The following is a 17,706-nucleotide window of genomic DNA, read 5'->3' as shown; positions in this document are numbered from 1 at the left end:
AGTAGATAACACAGAATCCACCATTCACAATAGGTGATATCACAGCTCACCTCCTCCTCCTCCTGTACAATGACTGATAACACCTCTATATACAGTAGATAACACAGGATCCACCATTCACAATAGGTGATGTCACAGCTCACCTCCTCCTCCTGTGCAATGTCTGATAACATCACTATATGGCCGCTCCTATAACCATGTACAGAAAATCGGAGTGAAAGAAAAATCTGTGAAATAGAAACAAATTAGAAAAAAAAAATAGGAATTAGTCCTACCGGTAATTGTATTTCCAGGAGTCCATCATGACAGCACGACAGGAGGTTGTCCAACTCATCCTCTAGAGAAGGGATGGCAAACTTAAACACACTGAGGGCCAAAATGAAAAACTTGGACAAAGTCGCGGGACAACCAGTATACAGAATAATGGCCCCACATAGTCCTCCATACAGAATAATGTGCCCCACATAGTCCTCCACACAGAATAATGGGCCCCACATAGTCCTCCATACAGAATAATGTGCCCCACATAGTGCTCCATACAGAATAATGGGCCCCACATAGTCCTCCATACAGAATAATGGGCCCCACATAGTCCTCCATACAGAATAATGGGCCCCACATAGTGCTCCATACAGAATAATGGGCCCCACATAGTCATCCATACAGAATAATGTGCCCCACATAGTGCTCCATACAGAATAATGGGCCCCACATAGTCCTCCATACAGTATAATGGGCCCCACATAGTCCTCCATACAGTATAATGGCCCCACATAATCCTCCATACAGTATAATGGGCCCCACATAGTCCTCCATACAGAATAATGGCCCCACATAGTCCTCCATACAGTATAATGGGCCCCACATAGTCCTCCACACAGAATAATGGGCCCCACATAGTCCTCCATACAGAATAATGGGCCCCACATAGTGCTCCATACAGAATAATGGGCCCCACATAGTCCTCCATACAGAATAATGGCCCCACATAGTCCTCCATACAGTATAATGGGCCCCACATAGTCCTCCACACAGAATAATGGGCCCCACATAGTCCTCCATACAGAATAATGTGCCCCACATAGTGCTCCATACAGAATAATGGGCCCCACATAGTCCTCCATACAGTATAATGGGCCCCACATAGTCCTCCATACAGTATAATGGCCCCACATAATCCTCCATACAGTATAATGGGCCCCACATAGTCCTCCATACAGAATAATGGCCCCACATAGTCCTCCATACAGTATAATGGGCCCCACATAGTCCTCCACACAGAATAATGGGCCCCACATAGTCCTCCATACAGAATAATGGGCCCCACATAGTCCTCCATACAGAATAATGGGCCCACATAGTCCTCCATACAGTATAATGGGCCCCACATAGTCCTCCATACAGTATAATGGGCCCCACATAGTCCTCCATACAGTATAATGGGACCCACATAATCCTCCATACAGAATAATGGCCCCACATAGTCCTCCATACAAAATACTGGGCCCCACATAATCCTCCATACAGAATAATGGGCCCCACATAATCCTCCATATAAAATACTGGGCCCCACATAATCCTCCATACAGAATAATGGGCCCCACATAATCCTCCATACAAAATACTGGGCCCCACATAATCCTCCATACAGAATAATGGCCCCACATAGTCCTCCATACAAAATACTGGGCCCCACATAATCCTCCATACAGAATAATGGGCCCCACATAATCCTCCATACAAAATACTGGGCCCCACATAGTCCTCCATACAGAATAATGGGCCCCACATAATCCTCCATACAAAATACTGGGCCCCACATAATCCTCCATACAGAATAATGGCCCCACATAGTCCTCCATACAAAATACTGGGCCCCACATAATCCTCCATACAGAATAATGGGCCCCACATAATCCTCCATACAAAATACTGGGCCCCACATAGTCCTCCATACAGAATAATGGGCCCCACATAATCCTCCATACAAAATACTGGGCCCCACATAATCCTCCATACAGAATAATGGGCCCCACATAATCCTCCATACAAAATACTGGGCCCCACATAGTCCTCCATTCAAAATACTGGGCCCCACATAATCCTCCATACAGAATAATGGGCCCCACATAGTGCTCCATACAGAATAATGGGCCCACATAGTCCTCCATACAGAATAATGGGCCCCACATAGTCCTCCATACAGTATAATGGGCCCCACATAGTCCTCCATACAGTATAATGGGACCCACATAATCCTCCATACAGAATAATGGCCCCACATAGTCCTCCATACAAAATACTGGGCCCCACATAATCCTCCATACAGAATAATGGGCCCCACATAATCCTCCATACAGAATAATGGGCCCCACATAGTCCTCCATACAGAATAATGGGCCCCACATAGTCCTCCATACAGAATAATGGGCCCCACATAATCCTCCATACAGAATAATGGGCCCTACATAGTCCTCCATACAGTATAATGGCCCCACATAGTCCTCCATACAGAATAATGGGCCCCACATAGTCCTCCATACAGAATAATGGGCCCCACATAGTCCTCCATACAGAATAATGGGCCCCACATAGTCCTCCATACAGAATAATGGGCCCCACATAGTCCTCCATACAGAATAATGGGCCCCACATAGTCCTCCATACAAAATAATGAGCCCCACATAATCCTCCATACAGAATAATGGACCCCATAATCCTGCATACAGAATAATGGGCCCCACATAGTCCTCCACACAGTATAATGGCACCACATAATCCTCCATACAGTATAGTGGGCCCTACATAGTCCTCCATACAGTATAGTGGGCCCTATATAGTCCTCCATACAGAATAATGGCCCCACATAGTCCTCCATACAGAATAATGGCCCCACATAGTCCTCCATACAGAGAATAATTGGCCCCACATAGTCCTCCATACAGTATAATGGGCCCCACATAATCCTCCATACAGAATAATGGCCCCACATAGTCCTCCATACAGAATAATGGCCCCACATAGTCCTCCATACAGAGAATAATTGGCCCCACATAGTCCTCCATACAGTATAATGGCCCCACATAGTGCTCCATACAGAATAATGGACCCCATAATCCTGCATACAGAATAATGGGCCCCACATAGTCCTCCACACAGTATAATGGCCCCACATAATCCTCCATACAGTATAGTGGGCCCTACATAGTCCTCCATACAGTATAGTGGGCCCTACATAGTCCTCCATACAGTATAGTGGGCCCTACATAGTCATCCATACAGAATAATGGGCCCCACATAGTCCTCCATACAGAATAATGGCCCCACATAGTCCTCCATACAGAATAATGGCCCCACATAGTCCTCCATACAGAATAATGGGCCTCACATAGTCCTCCATACAGAATAATGGGCCTCACATAGTCCTCCATACAGAATAATGGGCCTCACATAGTCCTCCATACAGAATAATGGCCCCACATAGTCCTCCATACAGAATAATGGGCCTCACATAGTCCTCCATACAGAATAATGGGCCTCACATAGTCCTCCATACAGAATAATGGGCCTCACATAGTCCTCCATACAGAATAATGGGCCTCACATAGTCCTCCATACAGAATAATGGGCCCCACATAGTCCTCCATACAGAATAATGGCCCCACATAGTCCTCCATACAGAATAATGGGCCCCACATAGTGCTCCATACAGAATAATGGGCCCCACATAGTCCTCCATACAGAATAATGGGCCCACATAGTCCTCCATACAGTATAAAGGGCCCCACATAGTCCTCCATACAGAATAATGTGCCCCACATAGTCCTCCACACAGAATAATGGGCCCCACATAGTCCTCCATACAGAATAATGTGCCCCACATAGTGCTCCATACAGAATAATGGGCCCCACATAGTCCACCATACAGTATAATGGGCCCCACATAGTCCTCCATACAGTATAATAACCCCACATAATCCTCCATACAGTATAATGGGCCCCACATAGTCCTCCATACAGAATAATGGCCCCACATAGTCCTCCATACAGTATAATGGGCCCCACATAGTCCTCCACACAGAATAATGGGCCCCACATAGTCCTCCATACAGAATAATGGGCCCCACATAGTGCTCCATACAGAATAATGGGCCCCACATAGTCCTCCATACAGAATAATGGGCCCACATAGTCCTCCATACAGTATAATGGGCCCCACATAGTCCTCCATACAGTATAATGGGACCCACATAATCCTCCATACAGAATAATGGCCCCACATAGTCCTCCATACAAAATACTGGGCCCCACATAATCCTCCATACAGAATAATGGGCCCCACATAATCCTCCATACAAAATACTGGGCCCCACATAATCCTCCATACAGAATAATGGGCCCCACATAATCCTCCATACAAAATACTGGGCCCCACATAATCCTCCATACAGAATAATGGGCCCCACATAATCCTCCATACAAAATACTGGGCCCCACATAATCCTCCATACAAAATACTGGGCCCCACATAATCCTCCATACAGAATAATGGGCCCCACATAGTGCTCCATACAGAATAATGGGCCCACATAGTCCTCCATACAGAATAATGGGCCCCACATAGTCCTCCATACAGTATAATGGGCCCCACATAGTCCTCCATACAGTATAATGGGACCCACATAATCCTCCATACAGAATAATGGCCCCACATAGTCCTCCATACAAAATACTGGGCCCCACATAATCCTCCATACAGAATAATGGGCCCCACATAATCCTCCATACAGAATAATGGGCCCCACATAGTCCTCCATACAGAATAATGGGCCCCACATAATCCTCCATACAGAATAATGGGCCCCACATAGTCCTCCATACAGAATAATGGGCCCCACATAGTCCTCCATACAAAATAATGAGCCCCACATAATCCTCCATACAGAATAATGGACCCCATAATCCTGCATACAGAATAATGGGCCCCACATAGTCCTCCACACAGTATAATGGCCCCACATAATCCTCCGTACAGTATAGTGGGCCCTACATAGTCCTCCATACAGTATAGTGGGCCCTACATAGTCCTCCATACAGAATAATGGCCCCACATAGTCCTCCATACAGAATAATGGCCCCACATAGTCCTCCATACAGAGAATAATTGGCCCCACATAGTCCTCCATACAGTATAATGGGCCCCACATAATCCTCCATACAGAATAATGGCCCCACATAGTCCTCCATACAGAATAATGGCCCCACATAGTCCTCCATACAGAGAATAATTGGCCCCACATAGTCCTCCATACAGTATAATGGCCCCACATAGTGCTCCATACAGAATAATGGACCCCATAATCCTGCATACAGAATAATGGGCCCCACATAGTCCTCCACACAGTATAATGGCCCCACATAATCCTCCATACAGTATAGTGGGCCCTACATAGTCCTCCATACAGTATAGTGGGCCCTACATAGTCCTCCATACAGTATAGTGGGCCCTACATAGTCATCCATACAGAATAATGGGCCCCACATAGTCCTCCATACAGAATAATGGCCCCACATAGTCCTCCATACAGAATAATGGGCCCCACATAGTCCTCCATACAGAATAATGGCCCCACATAGTCCTCCATACAGTATAATGGCCCCACATAGTCCTCCATACAGAATAATGGGCCTCACATAGTCCTCCATACAGAATAATGGGCCTCACATAGTCCTCCATACAGAATAATGGGCCCCACATAGTCCTCCATACAGAATAATGGCCCCACATAGTCCTCCATACAGAATAATGGCCCCACATAGTCCTCCATACAGAATAATGGCCCCACATAGTCCTCCATACAGTATAATGGCCCCACATAGTCCTCCATACAGTATAATGGCCCCACATAGTCCTCCATACAGAATAATGGGCCTCACATAGTCCTCCATACAGAATAATGGGCCCCACATAGTCCTCCATACAGAATAATGGCCCCACATAGTCCTCCATACAGTATAATGGCCCCACATAGTCCTCCATGTTATGCACACGCCCGGGCTAAGCGGCGTGTGCGTGTGATTGGTAGTGATTCCACTGGACCGTGCCGGAGAGTGAATGCCTGGAGGGGCGTGACTAGGTATTCACCCGATCCGACCAGGGTCGCACGACGGCATACGACGCCAGTGCACCAAGGAGGAACCGAGCAGAGGGACCAAGTGCTACTCCAGGACAGACCCCGGACACGGCTGTTGACCCACACAGGGGAATACAGGAACAGGCTGGTAGGCTGGCACACAGACTGGTGGGTATAGGCAGGCACGACTGGTATGCAGGCAGGCGGGTATGCAGGCAGGGGGGTAAAGGCAAGCACAGCTAGAGTGCAGACAAGGCTGAGCAGGGAGGACAGGGCTCTGTTCACACGGAACAGACAGGAAGGGAAAGACAGAGCCAGATACTCACACAGTACTTGCAGAGACAACAAGCAGGAGTTAGGTACGAGTTCACACTCTGCAGAAAAAGGAAGGGAACGGACATAGAGGCAAAACAGGTAAAGGACAGGAGAGAGTTCAGACTGGAACTGAGTGTACGGAGGAGACCGACACTGCAGAGGGATACAGGAGCGGGTCTGGGAATACGGCCCCCAGAGAGGCGGAACGAACAGGCAAGGAGCGTGTTCAGACAGGACAGACCAGACACAGGAGCGGGTCTAGGAAATCGGCCACTAGAAGGCGGAACGAACAGGCAAGGAGCGTGTTCAGACAGGACAGACCAGACACAGGAGCGGGTCTAGGAAATCGGCCACTAGAAGGCGAGAGGAACAGGCTAGGAGCGTGTTCAGACAGGACAGACAAGAGAACAAGAAAGGACTCAGTTCAGACACGGGAGCTGATACCGCAAAGCAGGAGAAATACAGGACTCAGTTCAGACACGGGAACTGATACAAAAAGCAGGAGACAAGAGACGGGACCTGGCACCTTCAGAGTGCAAGCACACACTGAAGGAAACACTATGCTCAGGCAGGGATAGAAGGGAGCTGCTGAGCTATATACCAAGTGACAGACAGCAATAGGCTGAGGACGCACAAGGGGTGTGACCCACAGCAGGTACAAAAGGCAGGAAGTGATCGGGCGCCGCCCTTAAGCAGCAGAAACAGACACAAACAGACAGCATGGAGGGAAGCCAGAGAGACATTCTGGACAGGAGATCAAGTGCGCCCTCTTGCACAGTGGGAGATGGACCACCATGCAAGGACGCTGCCAGGTATGTTACAGTACCTCCCCCCTTACGCCCCCTCTTCTTCAGGCCTGCCAGAATCTTCCGCAGGGAATTCGAGGGCCAGTCGTTCACTGGGTTGGAGGGGGACAGAGACTTAAGGGTAATCTCTGCTTCGAGGTACATCTTGTCAAGCTCACAGGAAGAAATAGACGGGTTATCAGGTACATAATGAGGAAAAGTCACTGTCTCTTTGTTATCTGGTGGTATCCCGGAGGATTCAGGAAACAACTGGAGGTCCTCCGCCGGGTCAGAAGAGTGCAGAGGCTCAGAGAAAACAACTGCTTCAGAGTACACTAGGTCGGACTCACTGGAGGAAGCAGGCGAGGTATCGGGTACCGAGTATAGGAAAGTCTCTGTCCATTCACCACCAGGTGGCACCCCGAAGGGTTCTGGAGACAGCTGGCGGTCCTCCGCCAGGTCAGAGGGGTGTAGAGACTCACGGGTAACCTCTGCTTCAGAGTACACTAGGTCGGACTCACTGGAGGAAGCAGGCGAGGTATCGGGTACCGAGTATAGGAAAGTCTCTGTCCATTCACCACCAGGTGGCACCCCGAAGGGTTCTGGAGACAGCTGGCGGTCCTCCGCCTGGTCAGAGGGGTGTAGAGACTCACGGGTAACCTCTGCTTCAGAGTACACTAGGTCGGACTCACTGGACGAAGCAAGCGAGGTATCAGATCCAGGATATAGGAAAGTCTCTGTCCATTCACCACCAGGTGGCACCCCGAAGGATTCTGAACACAACTGGAGGTCCTCCGCCTGGTCGGAGGGGTGTAGAGACTCAGGAGTAACCTCTGCTTCGGAGTACACTAGGTTGGACTCACTGGACGAAGCGAGCGAGGTATCAGGTACAGAGTATAAGAGAGTCTCTGTCCTTTCGCTACCAGGTAGCACCCCGAAGGGTTCAGGAGACAACTGGAGATCCTCCGCCTGGTCGGAGGGGTGTAGAGACTCGGAGGTAACTACCACTTTGGGGTACCCATTGTCAGGCTCACAGGACGAAGCGGACAAAGTATTGAGTACCGGGTGTAGAGAAGTCTCTCTCCATTTGTCATCGAGTGGTATCCCGGAGGGTTCAGGAGGCAACAGGGGATCCTCCGCCAGGTAGTAGAGGTGCACAGACTCTGAGGTAACCACAGCTTTGGAGCATCCTTGGACATGCACACCGGTTAAAGAGAAAGAAGCATCTGATGCCGGGTGCAGGAAGTTCTCCTGTGTGGAGTCTGGATGGGCAGAAGTCTCTTCGGCCAGGAGAACTGGTGCACTACCCACGCACATTACCCATTGGGGTTTCTCCGGGATACAGGGAGATGAAGCTTCAGTAGGGACTTCAAGGTTGGGGTCAGGAGGTCTCAGGGAAGACAGACCCTGGCGTGACGGCTTGCCTCTAAGTCTAGCACGTCTGGACTGCCTCTTGAGGTTGAGAGAAGTATTCCGGAAAGCGTAGTCACCCTGTGAGGATTCTGGGTGGGCAGTAGTCTCATTGGGCTGGAGGACTATTGCGCTACCCACACACATTACCCGTCGGGGCTGCTCCGGGATATTGGGAAGTGAAGCTTCAGCAGGGGCTTCAGAGTTAGGGTCCTCGAAGACCATACGAAAGGCCACCAGGAAGGCCTGCAGGTCAAGGATGACAGGATCCCATGCTTCCCATAGGGGGGGTGACCCATTTCAAGGCATCACCCGCTAGGTAGTCAATTATAAAGGCCACTTTAGCCCAATCGGAAGGAAAATAGAGAGGGTAGGCCTTAAAGTGTAGCATGCATTGCTCCACAAATGCACGACACTGTCTTGGATCCCCATAGTAACGTGGCGGATCCGCAGGAACGAGAGCTGATAGATCCATCTGGACGGGTGCGTAATTCGCCTGGAAGTCAGCTAAAGGGGGAAAAAAAATTATTTATTTATTTTAATGCATGTATTCGCTGGAAAAACTTCTCAAAGAGCGAAGGCCGTGGGGCTCAACGGGAACCATGGCCTGAGCATGCTGTTATGCACACGCCCGGGCTAAGCGGCGTGTGCGTGTGATTGGTAGTGATTCCACTGGACCGTGCCGGAGAGTGAATGCCTGGATGGGCGTGACTAGGTATTCACCCGATCCGACCAGGGTCGCACGACGGCATACGACGCCAGTGCACCAAGGAGGAACCGAGCAGAGGGACCAGGTGCTACTCCAGGACAGACCCCGGACACGGCTGTTGACCCACACAGGGGAATACAGGAACAGGCTGGTAGGCTGGCACACAGACTGGTGGGTATAGGCAGGCACGACTGGTATGCAGGCAGGCGGGTATGCAGGCAGGGGGGTAAAGGCAAGCACAGCTAGAGTGCAGACAAGGCTGAGCAGGGAGGACAGGGCTCTGTTCACACGGAACAGACAGGAAGGGAAAGACAGAGCCAGATACTCACACAGTACTTGCAGAGACAACAAGCAGGAGTTAGGTACGAGTTCAGACTCTGCAGAAAAAGGAAGGGAACGGACATAGAGGCAAAACAGGTAAAGGACAGGAGAGAGTTCAGACTGGAACTGAGTGTACGGAGGAGACCGACACTGCAGAGGGATACAGGAGCGGGTCTGGGAATACGGCCCCCAGAGAGGCGGAACGAACAGGCAAGGAGCGTGTTCAGACAGGACAGACCAGACACAGGAGCGGGTCTAGGAAATCGGCCACTAGAAGGCGGAACGAACAGGCAAGGAGTGTGTTCAGACAGGACAGACCAGACACAGGAGCGGGTCTAGGAAATCGGCCACTAGAAGGCGAGAGGAACAGGCTAGGAGCGTGTTCAGACAGGACAGACAAGAGAACAAGAAAGGACTCAGTTCAGACACGGGAGCTGATACCGCAAAGCAGGAGAAATACAGGACTCAGTTCAGACACGGGAACTGATACAAAAAGCAGGAGACAAGAGACGGGACCTGGCACCTTCAGAGTGCAAGCACACACTGAAGGAAACACTATGCTCAGGCAGGGATAGAAGGGAGCTGCTGAGCTATATACCAAGTGACAGACAGCAATAGGCTGAGGACGCACAAGGGGTGTGACCCACAGCAGGTACAAAAGGCAGGAAGTGATCGGGCGCCGCCCTTAAGCAGCAGAAACAGACACAAACAGACAGCATGGAGGGAAGCCAGAGAGACATTCTGGACAGGAGATCAAGTGCGCCCTCTTGCACAGTGGGAGATGGACCACCATGCAAGGACTCCGCCAGGTATGTTACACTCCATACAGAATAATGGGCCTCACATAGTCCTCCATACAGAATAATGGGCCCCACATAGTCCTCCATACAGAATAATGGGCCCACAGAGTCCTTCATACAGAATAATGGGTCCCACATAGTCCTCCATACAGTATAATGGGCCCCGCATAGTCCTCCATACAGAATAATGGGCCCCACATAGTCCTCCATACAGTATAATGGCCCTACATAGTCCTCCATACAGTATAATGGCCCCACATAGTCCTCCATACAGAATAATGGACCCCACATAGTCCTCTATACAGTATAATGGCCCCATATAGTCCTCCATACAGTATAATGGTCCCACATAATCCTCCATACAGAATAATGGCCCCACATAGTCCTCTATACAGAATAATGGGCCCCACATAGTTCTCCATACAATATAATTGGCCCCACATAGTCCTCCATACAGAATAATCGGCCCACATAGTCCTCCATACAGTATAATGGGCCCCACATAGTCCTCCATACTGTATAGTGGGCCCTACATAGTCCTCCATACAGAATAATGGGCTTCACATAGTCCTCCATAGAGTATAATGGCCCCACATAGTCCTCCATAGAGTATAATGGGCCCCACATAGTCCTCCATACAGTATAATGGGCCCCATATAGTCCTCCATACAGTATAATGGCCCCACATAGTCCTCCATACAGTATAATGAGCCTCATATAGTCCTCCATACAGAATAATGAGCCTCATATAGTCCTCTATACAGAATAATGGGCCCCACATAGTCCTCCATACAGAATAATGGCCCTACATAGTCTTCCATACAGAATAATGGCCCCACATAGTCCTCCATACGGAATAATGGGCTTCACATAGTCCTCCATAGAGTATAATGGCCCCACATAGTCCTCCATACAGTATAATGGGCCCCACATAGTCCTCCATACAGTATAATGGGCCCCACATAGTCCTCCATACAGTATAATGGGCCCCATATAGTCCTCCATACAGTATAATGGCCCCACATAGTCCTCCATACAGAATAATGAGCCTCATATAGTCCTCCATACAGAATAATGAGCCTCATATAGTCCTCTATACAGTATAATGGGCCCCACATAGTCCTCCATACAGAATAATGGCCCTACATAGTCCTCCATACAGAATAATGGCCCCACATAGTCCTCCATACAGTATAATGACCCATTATACTGTATGGAGGACTATGTGGGCCGATTATTCTGTATGGAGGACTATGTGGGGCCAATTATATTGTATGGAGAACTATGTGGGGCCCATTATTCTGTATGGAGGACTGTTGTCCTTATCTAGTCTAGTTTGTAGTGCCTGCAGAAGGTGGTTAGATTAGACCAGGTCGCAGCCGTGCAGATTTGATCCACAGAAGCTCCCGCTCTCTCGGCCCAGGACATGGAAATTGCTCTTGTGCAGTGAGCTCTAATATTAATTGGTGGTTCTTTTCCTTCCGACTCATATGCCAGAGATATGGCTGAGGTTATCCATCTGGCTAGGGTCACTTTTGAGGCTTTTTTGCCCCTATTCCTTCCTGAATGCTGTATGAACAGATTTGAGTCCTGTCTCCAGGGTTCTGTAGTTTCTACATAACGGACCACCCATCTTCTCACATCCAGGGTATGGAATAGTCTTTCCTTCTCATTTTTTAGAATGTGACATTTGAAAGCTAGAACAATTTCCTGGTTCAAGTTCGTCTTAGATACTACTTTTGGAAGAAAAGAGGGATCAAGTCTGAATATTATCCGGTCTACTAGAATTTGCAGATAAGGATCCCTTACCGACAATGTCTGGACCTCCCCTGCCCGTTTTTCTGAGGTGACCGCCACTAAGAACGCTGTTTTCATGGAGAGTAGTCTTATGTTAGACTCTTCCAGAGGCTCAAAGGGAGATTTGCATAAGACGCCTAGCACTAGATTTAGGTCCCATGGTGGGACAGATTTTCTAATTGTGGGTCTCAAACGGGTGACTGCCCTAGTAAACCTCGCAACCCAAGGGTGGTCTGTTGGCAGGAAGTCTGAAAGTCTAAAAAGGTGCTAAGAGCAGGGATTTGTACCCTTAGTGTGCTAGGCATTAAGCCCTTTTCGAACCTGAGCTGGAGGAACTCTAGGATCTTGGGAATATCCAGACAGGTAGACTCTGAAATGGATTCTCCTACGTGTGAGCAGAATTTCTTCCATACCTTGGAATAGATGGCCAAAGTTACTGGCTTCCTGCTAGCCTGCATATCTGTTATCTTTCTGTCTGACAGTCCTTTAGAACTTAGGATCTGCCTCTGAGGATCCAGGCTGTCAGGCGTAGGAGGTGTATATCCTGGTGTAAGAGGGGGCCCTGGGAAATGGATCCTCCAGAGCCATGTGGCGTAACAACAGGAACCAGCTTCTCTTGGGCCAGTAGGGGGCCACCAATATCACCGTGGCTCGATCTTCTGGGATTTTCCTTAGGACCCTTGGGATAAGAGGAAATACATATAGAAGATCTGTTCCCCAACTCTGAGACAAAACATCTACTCCTTCTGGGTTGTCTCTTGGGTCTATAGAGAAAATTTTTGTTAGTTTCATATTCCTTCGGGTTGCAAATAAATTTATGTGTGGGGCACCCCATCTCTGGGTTAGCTGCTGAAAAAACTCTAGATGAGAAAATCTGCCACTTTGTTTTCTGAGCTCTTCAGGTGAACTGCTGAAATGGAAAGAACAGTTTTTTTCTGCCCACTAAAAGAGTTGTTCTGCTAAGGCCTGTAGACGTCCGCCCCTCGGACCTCTTTGCCGACGTACAAAAGAGACAGTTGTGACATTGTCTGAGAAAACCTACACATGATATCCTCTGATGACATTCTGGCATTGCTGGAGCTATTCCCATACCGCTCTTAGTTCTCTGTAATTGGACGATCTCTTCCGTTCTTCTGGGGACCATGTGCCCTGAAGGTTATTGACCCTCTATATCTGCTTCTCAGCCTATCTGGCTGGTGTCGTGGGAATATGAATGAAGGGGGATAAGATCCATGGTACTCCTTTCTGGAGTTTCGTTGGGGATGTCCACCATGATAGGGAAGTTCTTAGTTCTGCCGATACTTTCATTTTTTCGGTCTAGACCAGACGGATGCCCATTCCAGAGACTTCCACTACCCAGTGACTGTTCGGCTGGTGCCTCTGAGCAAGGATTCAGACTGTGCACACTCAACACCCTTGAAAGCACCCTTTTATAGGGTCTTACCTGGTCCAGGTGCTCTAGAGACATCCCCCATCGACATTTCCTTTACGTTCCACGTTGGAATGCATCCTGCTCCGTCCAAATCGGAGGTTTCCCTCTAAACCGTATGTGTGCACCACCCTGGAACGCACGTGCGTCATCAAATGGCGTCTGGAACGGAAATGCGTTCCACTCTGGAACACGCGACCCAGAAGTTTGGTCGGCAGATGAAGCATGGCGCCAACAGAGGGAAGCGGCGAAGTCAGGAGCCTCATCCCGCTCTACTGACCTGGCTGAGGGACCCCCACCCAGCGAGGTATCAGCCTGGAGCCTCTTCACAAAGGGAAGGGAAGAGATCGATCCCCTCCGATCCCCCTGAGCTCCCAGGTAATCTTCGCACTGCTAAGGACAGGAAAAACACTGAGGGTGTGGTGGAAGGGGGCTTTTAACCTCTCGTGTGTTTCCTGTCCCTAGAGGATGAGTAGGACTACCTCCTGTCGTGCAGTCATGAGGGACATCCTGGGAAAATGTATTTTATCAGTATCTCATTTTAATTAGTTAAAACAATATTTTCTGTGATCCATTCCCTATAATACATTCTCTTTAATACACCACAGTGACCAATGACTGTGAGACATATGCCGCCGGTTGTCACATTTTTTTTCTCGGTCAACAAAATTATAAAGGATCAAAATGTTCCTTTAAGTCTATGATTTACCTGTTTGCACAACTTTTCCACCAAATCAGATGTGTGGATCAATGAATACTGTGAACATTCAATGCCTTCATGCCGTGGCGGAGGTCGTGGTCCGATCCGAGCCGCTAAAATTGTCGACAGGCGCTGCCCGAGTAACATACACGAGACCTGGATTTAGCCCCGATTTCTGATGTAGTGATTGGTCACATTCTCAGAATATTAGTTTTGCTAAGAAAAAAAAAAGTTTTGTCTCATGTCTGTATATTCCGATAACGATTACATTTTTTTAGACCTAATAATCTCTAAATCCACATCAGGTAAGTCGTCCTGTAGACTCTAAAAAGTACAAGAAGTTTGGCTTTTTTTTTTCATTATTCTGTGTATTTCTGGACCATGTGATAATAATATCTGTAATGTCGGAGATAATAGAAAAAAATACAATAAAGGCAAAATCAGCCGACTGAGCCACGGTCACCGGGCCGGTGATCACCAGAACAAAGCATTCTTCTATTGGAGCAATATTCTGGGATAATTAACTTGTGTTTCCAGAGACATTTATTTTACCCTACAAATTGTATTTTATTTTGGTTTTTATTATTTTTTTTATATTTGCAAATTTTTGGGGGAAAATTATTTATTATCAGTTTAGGCCAGGAAGCCTTTATTCTGCCATCTAGTGGGAAACTTTTCTGTTCTAGAGAATATTCTTTTTCCATTATTATTGTTGTAATATTATATTATTATTGTAGCTTTTTTTGCTTAAAAAAAAGAAAACAAGAATATAACAAAAATTAAGACCACATTTATTGAATTTGTCTCGTCTCTACGACTTACTTTCCTTTAATTTTATTGGAAACAATGTAAAGGATTCATCTTCAGGAGCACAACACTCCTCCGCCTCCAGGCTGGGGGGGCGTGGGAGTGTCGCGCTCCTGAAGATTGCACCGCGGATCCGTATTTTACACTCTCCGATGCTGTATATCGGAGACGACATCTTCTCCAGCTTTAGTTCAGTGCATACAGGGCTGTACTAAAAAAGAGCATGCAAGCACTGCGTATGCTTGGCCACCTCTTCTTGACTGCAATGGTGGCCGGTAACCCAAACAACGGGCTTTAAACAGTAAAACATTTTAATAAGATTAAAAGATTTTTAAGAAGTTTAAAATTATAAAGTTGTTTCTTTTTCCAAGCACTTTGCAATTTTAACCATTATTGATGCTGAGAATAACGCTTTACGTTCCAGTTTGTTTTGGATTGGGGGAGGAAAGTAGTGTATTTATTTTAATAAAAAAGTTTTCCAGCCTGTAAAAAAAAAATAAGGTTGAAACGACCCAAAAATTATTTTCTTACCTAAATAATCCCCATCCCTGCATACACGATTCCCTGGAATCCCTCCGGTCTTGCTTTACACTGCTGCAGTGGTGATGTCACCTAACCTACGGCCACGGCAGCCAATAGCCAGATGTGGGGATGACATCAGACCTGTCAACATGTCACTACTCAGGTCAGTGATTGGCTGTTGTGCTAACGTGTACGGACACTGTGTCATCACTGTCAAGGAGTAAACCATGACTAACGGGGATCAGGGAGCGATTGGTAAAGGATTTTTTTTTGTTATCTAATAGGATTGTCCGGTGAAAACAGCTTATCAACTATCCACTGGATATTTGACAACTTGTTGATCAGTGGGATCTGACCCCCACAACCTTCACTGATCGGCAGAATGGGGAACTTTTATCCCGGTTAGAATGGAGCAGCCGTGCGCATGCTCGACCACCGGTCCAGTCATTCTCCATCATCGGGATGTAGAACTAAGCTTTTTCTGGTAGCCCAATGAATAGAGCTGCTGTCGGGAGTCTGACTTGCCACTCCCAACATGTAACCGTTCTGCCGATTGGTGCTGGTACACCCTATCAGTAAGTTATCACCTATCCTGAGGATAGGAGATTACTTGTTTTTCATGAACAAACCCATTAATGGGGTATTCTCAAGTTTTAAAGTTATCTCCTATTGATTGGATTGGGGATAACTTCCTGATTGTTGGAAGTCCTAATGTTCAGACCCTCACCAATCCCAAGAATCGGGGCCCTGAAAAGCCCCATGTGAATGGAGCAGAAGTCGATCATGTGTGCGGCTGCTCCATTCATGCAGCCGCAGCCAAATGGAGCGGAGGTACCCATGAGTGACCTCTATCTCCTTCACACGGGTCTCTTGTTCTCGGAATGAAGGGTGGGAGGGTCTCATCGGTCAGACCACCAGGTGTCCCACAGGTAAGGGATAACTTTCAAACTTGAGAATACCCCGTTAAGGAATATACAATATGCTTGAAGCCCTTCAACCCCCGGTAGACCACGGAGGACTCTACCAACAGGTGACCCGCTCCAGTACCCCCAGAAGTCCCATCGTCCTGCCATGGCGCCACGTCTCACTAATCTCACTATCTCCTTACCAGATACGAGCTTAGAGTGATAATATGGAATACTGATGAGGTAATACTGGAAGATGATGATTACTTCACAGGAGAAAAGTCTAGTGACATTTTTGTCAGGGGGTACGTACCAGTGAAAAATACAACCAAACCTCTGCCTCTGTGTTATGTGTGGGCTTCTGTGTACACCTGTGGCGCACACACTGGTTCCTACGCTGCCGTTGTTGCCGGTTTTACGCTTTTTGTGTTGTGCGTGAATAACAAAAAAAATTTAGCTTTTTTTTTTTTTTGCTTTTCTTGTTTGTTTTTTTTTGTCTCTCTTCTTGGTGTTTATCGTCGCGCTATTGTCAACTAGTTTTGAGCTGCGTGTTATAATTTGGAACACTGATGAAGTGATTTTAGAAGATGATGCTTTCATGACAGGAGAGAAGATGTCTGACATCTATGTTAAGGGGTAATGATGCACGGCCCGTCCCCTTCTCACCCCCACGGCCCACCCCCTTCACCTTCTAACCCGCCTCCCCCTCTCCTTGGGCGAACAGAATGTGCATATCCCCTGCCACTCATTGCTGCTTGTCTCACTGCACTGAACTGCACTGGTATGCTGCATTCCTTGCTGGCCCGCTCCCATCTCTAGCTCGTCTTTGGGTTGCCATGTGGTGGTTCTGTTGGGTTATTTTGATCACATGAAATTACTCTTCAGTTTTTGAGGGCAAAAAAAAAATAAAAATTTGGTTTTGGTCTTAACAAATTTTTTTATTTTTATTTTTTTTGCCAATAAAAATAAAATCACGGCATCAATTCTTAAGATTCAATTGTCAGATTTTGCCCAAAATTTCAAAAAAAAGAAGAGCAAATTTTAATTATATTATTATTATTACTACTACTGT

At 47.6% G+C, this 17,706-nt stretch overlaps 1 protein-coding gene across 16 annotated transcripts in view; it reads left to right on the top strand.

Moving 5' to 3' along the window:
* Positions 1–17,706, top strand: part of OTOF (otoferlin) — a 628,499-nt gene that overhangs the window by 583,705 nt on the left and 27,088 nt on the right. For 14 of the 16 annotated variants that reach the window (XM_073673817.1, XM_073673815.1, XM_073673810.1 and 11 more), the window contains one exon: positions 16,841–16,939. In XM_073673817.1, coding sequence (XP_073529918.1) covers positions 16,841–16,939 — 99 coding nt within the window. Of the gene's footprint in view, positions 1–16,840; positions 16,940–17,171; positions 17,271–17,706 lie in introns of all 16 variants that reach the window. The other 2 variants (XM_073673806.1, XM_073673809.1) reach the window with 1 other exon arrangement.

The sequence above is a fragment of the Phyllobates terribilis genome, unplaced genomic scaffold (genome assembly GCF_046119375.1).
Source record: "Phyllobates terribilis strain yellow unplaced genomic scaffold, ASM4611937v1 Scaffold_3__8_contigs__length_932513732, whole genome shotgun sequence".
In the NCBI taxonomy this organism is placed as follows: Eukaryota; Metazoa; Chordata; class Amphibia; order Anura; family Dendrobatidae; genus Phyllobates; species Phyllobates terribilis.
This window is presented reverse-complemented; position numbering and strand designations above follow the sequence as displayed.